This window comes from Cebus imitator, unplaced genomic scaffold (assembly GCF_001604975.1).
Source record: "Cebus imitator isolate Cc_AM_T3 unplaced genomic scaffold, Cebus_imitator-1.0 Scaffold310, whole genome shotgun sequence".
In the NCBI taxonomy this organism is placed as follows: domain Eukaryota; kingdom Metazoa; phylum Chordata; class Mammalia; order Primates; family Cebidae; genus Cebus; species Cebus imitator.
This window is the reverse complement of record NW_016107625.1, coordinates 2,028,188-2,033,660: the sequence shown is the minus strand read 5'-3', so window position 1 is coordinate 2,033,660 and position 5,473 is coordinate 2,028,188. Positions and strand designations below refer to the sequence as shown.

Genomic DNA, 5,473 nt, shown 5'->3' with positions numbered 1-5,473 from the left:
TTGACCTCGTGATCCACCCACCTCGGCCTCCCAAAGTGCTGGGATTACAGGCTTGAGCCACCGCGCCCGGCCAATAATGACACTCTTCATCAATTTCTTAGCTTTGCCACTGACAAAGATTCCAATACTGCCCATGAATAAAACAGATCTCAACTAGTAGTCAAATTTTACAAAAAAATACTTGCAGTTAGGTTTTAATGACTAGCAGTAGGTAATATGCACTCAATGCACATAAATGTAGATACAAATATCCACTGATACACACCTGAAACACCGAAATAGCACACACACTGACCAGAATCACGACTCTAACATCCACCTTAGGGGCCAAGCGCCTGCTATAGTAGTGGTAGTAATGGCTGTAGTACTCTTCTGGGTGATCCAGCATGTAGTCATAATCTTTTCGTGTTTCTTCATCCTGTAAAATGACAAGATATCCAACTTCATAGGATAGTCCATTAAATGGCCTTGGTTTATCATCTGTTAAATCAAATCTAGAATTTTATGATTATGTAAGGTTAATCTGAAGAAAAATACTGAAATTGTCAAAATCAAAAAATTTCCCATTACTCTTCAAAGCCATGTAAATTTCTAGAACTTCAATATTAGATATAAAAGCATAACAAGAAATATTTCTGTAAGTTCTTGAGTATTGTTAGTCCTCCTGGAAAAATAAAAACGATTTAGTAACAATTAACCATTCAACCTTTTTAGCTAATGCTTAGTGCTAATAAAAACCTGTTCACAATTACTCTTAACAACTGCTGATTTTTTTAAATGCTTATTTCTTGTATATATTCACAATCACGTCCCAGCCTTGTAAAGATAGTTTTCTGCTAAAAGCAATGATTAAGACAGCAAAAAGCAGGTGAAGCCAGCCTGTGCCTACAAAACTGAATTATGTCCATCTCAAAGAAACACAGAGACACCCATGCAGCACAATGGTCAAAGTCCAGCTTTGTGACCTTAGGTAAAATATGTAGCCTCTCTGAGCCTCCCTCTTCATCATTTACAAAAAGAGCTAACAATCCCTGCCATACTATTTTTACATGGTTGTTGTGACTATCAAAATAACATACATTATATAAAAACATGTTACAAACATGTAGTACTTTATTACTATAATGTGTTGTGACAGCCCAGGTCAAAATGAGGTAACATACAGATCTTTCTTACCTATACAAACTCCTTGAAAGACTTACAGCATTACAAAATGCTGCTCTGTATGTTCAGATAAAACATTTAGAAAAAAATTCTCTGATGCTAATCAATTTCTAACAGGAATAAATTTCAATTTGCCCCATTTCAAAAAAACATTAAGGATAAAAACGATTATAAAATCAAGACAAATTCTTTAATCTCTATACATGAGTATAATAAAAACCATCACAAAAACAAGTCTGTTTTGCCAGGTGTGGTGACTCATGCCTGTAACCCGGCATTTTGGGAGGCCAAGGCGGGAGGATTGCTTGAGCCCAGGAGTTTGAGATCAGCCTGGGCAGCATAGTGAGACCTCGTTTTTACAGAAAAATTTTTTAAATTAGCAGGGCGTGGTGGCATGTGCCTGTAATCCCAGCTTCCCAGAAGGTTCCCCAGCTGGGAAGTCACTTAAGCCTGGGAGGTCAAGAAGGCTGCAGTGAGCTGTGATCATGCCATCACACTCCAGTCTGGGCAACAGAGCAAGACCCTGCCTCCCCCACCCAAAAAGTGGGGGGGGGGAGCTTTTTTAAATTAGAGGAATAAATTATTCAACATTTATTAAGTTGTAGATTCCTAAAGGTTATTTCAAAATCTAAACTTAGTGCCTTGCAACTGCAGACAGATTATCTGGGGTCTGTTCAGGACTACTTTCTGAGTCCTCCAATATGTAGTTTCTTAGATTTAATGTAAGAAATTTGCTAATGACAAAATCTTCCTTGTATCCATTAAAATCATTATGTATTTTCTATTAAGAATTTTGGGCCGGGTGCAGGGGCTTACGCCTATAATCCCAGCACTTTGAGAGGTCAAGGCAGGTGGATCACTTGAGGTCAGGAGTTCAAGACCAGCCTAGCCAACATGGCAAAACCCCATTTCTACTGAAAATACAAAAATTGGACAGGCATGGTGGCTTGCACCTGTAATCCCAGCTACTCAGGAGGCTGAGGCAAAAGAATCACTTGAACCTGGGAGGCGGAGGTTGCAGTGAGCTGAAATTGCACCACTGCACTCCAGCCTGGGCAACATAGTGAGACTGTCTCAAAACAAAAACAAAAACAAAAACAAAACAAATTTCAATTTGTGTGAGATCATTCTCATTAAGTTCTCCAATATTCATTACATTCAAAACATTTCTTACCTCTCACCGTATATGAAACTATGTAAACTGGTATCTAGCTTAATTAGATATGAATATATTTATATGGAAGGCCAATATGAAAACTGTCAGTTATACAAGGAGGCATGAGCTCAAGCTAGTATTATTTTCAGATTCACTCCTTGTATGTTCTCTTCAGTCAAAAAGGATTTTCCTGTGGCAGCTGCCATATGCCTCACCTGTCAATCCATGATTCCTTCTTTAAGTCATCATCCTATTCCAGAGCTTCTAACCTAGAAAGGGTAAACCTATATAAGGGTCACACAGACAGCCCTGAAGACTAAACCCAGTGTCTCTTCATGTGTCTCATTTTGAGTACTTCAAGAAATCATCTGAGAATTCTTCCATTCTCCTCTGCTTTTGGGGCTAATTTTATAGAAACGCCCTGTTTTGGAGCCTAAAATCCTTGACTTTAACTTAGTGTCCCAATCATGACAGATGCCTTTTGAAATGTATTTCTTCAGATACAATTCTTCTTGCTACAACTAGATTACACGTAACTTTTAAACTAAATGCCATGCTGAGATCAGATTCCTATGAGACTCCAACATCATTGTCTCTGTGCAGCCCTTTGCCCGGCTGTCTGTACTCCTCCTGGTTGAAGTATATGGATTAAGGTCTTTGAGTGTCAATGAAATCTGGTATATGGACATCATGTGTCCAATGACTACCTTCTCTTCTTTTTGTTCTCTTATCTCTGTTCCACAGAATGCAGATATCATCCCTCTTCAAGCATTTCACTCAGACCTTTCACCACGGTCACCATTTTCTCACTGGTTTCTAGATTATTGGCTTCACCAAGTCGTGAACTCCTTTAACACAATGGTCAACTAAGGCTCCAACACAGGCAACTCCAAATGTATACCTTGTGTCTGGTCTCTCTACTGCAAGCAGAGCCTGTGGAGTCTGTTCAGGGTCCCCTACTGGAGTCCTCAAACTACCAAATTCCTGCAAGACATCTCAGGGTCACGTCTGACTCCTCTTTGGATGGTTTTGAGTCACCACAAGTTTATGACCCTGTTTTGGCTATGATTAGACTAAAAAGTTGGCCACTTCCTTGTTAGAGCATTTATTCCATTTATTTTATCTCCATTCTACAGCTTAAAGCTTTCTCTCCAAAGTGAAGAAAATGATCAGTTTTCATGTACACTGATAATGATCAGTGAGGCATGCAGACACTTTAGAAGGTCTTATCAAGGGCAGCACAAATTGGTAAAACTTAGGAGTTCTCAATAGCCTAAGTCAAAATCCTGCTCTTCAGTAAACATTTAGAATCAACCTAGTAAGAACAAGAGGATACCAAGAATATTAGCAAAGAAAAGACAGAATAAGGACCATCTTTTTTTATGGTACTCAAGTAGAGAGCTAAGGTACATTCTAATTTTAATATCATATTTTTTTTCCTACTCATCTTGAACTAAGGTAGCCACAGAATTTATTTATTTATTTTTAATCTCCAATGCTTTCCCATGGCCAAAGTTAAAATTTCCTTCCTATGCCATCAGGCCTTCACAACTGGTCCAAACTTGCCTAGCTAGCAACATCCCTTATCAGTTCCCCTCTTTTACCCATAGCAAACATTCAGACAGCAATTTCTGGAATTTGGTGTGTTATTCCAACACAACGTTTCTTTTCATACGTATGTCTTTGAACATATATTTCTCTCTAATTTGAACCTCATGAGTCCTATTAATCCTTTAGAATGTGTTACTGTCTCAGACATTAGGTCGTTCTTATTACATTTGGCACCTATTTATTATAGCACTTATCACATTGTAATCATCAGTTTTTTTCTTAGAATGAGAATTTCTAGAAAGTAGGTAGGGTAACTCATTCATATCTGTATATCCAAGGCCTAGCACAGTGCCTGGCATTCAGTAAACGTTATTTCAAAAACAAGTGAACTTTTGTGAAGGTTTTCCCTGGCAATATGCCCGCCACTACATAGATCTCCATCTCACCAGCAAGGCTGGATGGGTGGCGATGTCACAAAAACTTCAGTTTGGCAGAAATGACTACTTAAATCCATAGCCTATGAAAATATGCTACTGTGGCTAATATAGCTTAAACCTTAAAACAGTTTAATATCTTACCTTTCAATAAGGTAGTACTTTTTCTTTCAGCAATTTTGTGGATCTTAAGGTCCCAGGGTCTGGAGATTCCAACTTCTTTCCAAAACCAAAACCTTTATACTTGTTTCTTCCTCCTGTCTGTCCTGAGCCTTGACAAGCAGGGCAATAAGCTCCTTGTTTCTAATCTCTACAGGAATAACTGTAGTGCTTCTGCTGGTGTCCATTCCACTCCCAATCCTCGTGGGCATATGCAGGAGGACTGGAACATAACCACCAATATCTAGATCAAAAGTGAACAAGAGGAAACCCACAAGCAAAGAAAGCACTGAATCCTTCCTTCTCTTATAAAATGGATCATCCCCCCTCCCCAGAGGCAAAAATATATTATGTTCCTGCCCTTGAAGGAAATAAATTGTTTGATCTCAGTACATAAATTGCAATAATTTGATATTGCAGCTAGTTTTCACACTTAAAACTTTCTATTACACAGAGTACAAAAAACATTTTTGGGGTGGTAAAGGTCAGGAATCAATGATATATAAAAATGTATTACTGTATTCACTCAATATATATTAATCTTTTTTAAATACACACACACACACACACACACACACACACACACACAAAAATGATCCTTCAAAAAAACAATCTCTGGTCTAAATTTGTTTCCAGGCCATTTTATCCTACAAAAGAGGAAGAAAATTAACTGCTACTCATTTCATTTTTTTCTTGTTTCCTGCCCACCAGTCACTAGTGCAGCTTATCTTCTCTATCTTCTCTCATTCTGCACATAGACTCAACAACTTCCAAGATTTGGAATATTACCGACATACTAGTAACGCTTATATCTGTTTTTCTTGTCTCCTCCTATTCTCAACTATGTCCTGAACATTTTCCAAATGCAAAATATCTCAAACTAATGTGCCCCAAAACCAAATCTATTCCTCTGTGTTTCAGTTAATACTATCACCATCTACTCGGTCACCTGAGCTTTTAGAAACCTTAGTTGTTTTCATTTCATAAATGATGAGGCAGGGCATTAGGC

The 5,473-nt window shown here is 38.2% G+C and overlaps 1 protein-coding gene and 1 long non-coding RNA gene across 2 annotated transcripts in view; one reads left to right on the top strand and one right to left on the bottom strand.

The window, feature by feature from the left end:
* DNAJC25 (DnaJ heat shock protein family (Hsp40) member C25) overlaps positions 1–5,473 on the bottom strand; it is a 17,888-nt gene that overhangs the window by 4,535 nt on the left and 7,880 nt on the right. Inside the window, exon 2 of the mRNA XM_017503390.2 lies at positions 266–418. Coding sequence (XP_017358879.1) covers positions 266–418 — 153 coding nt within the window. The remainder of the gene's footprint in view (positions 1–265; positions 419–5,473) is intronic.
* The window catches only part of LOC108285902, a 24,449-nt gene that overhangs the window by 15,406 nt on the left and 3,570 nt on the right, over positions 1–5,473 (top strand). The gene's annotated exons all lie outside the window — the stretch shown is intronic.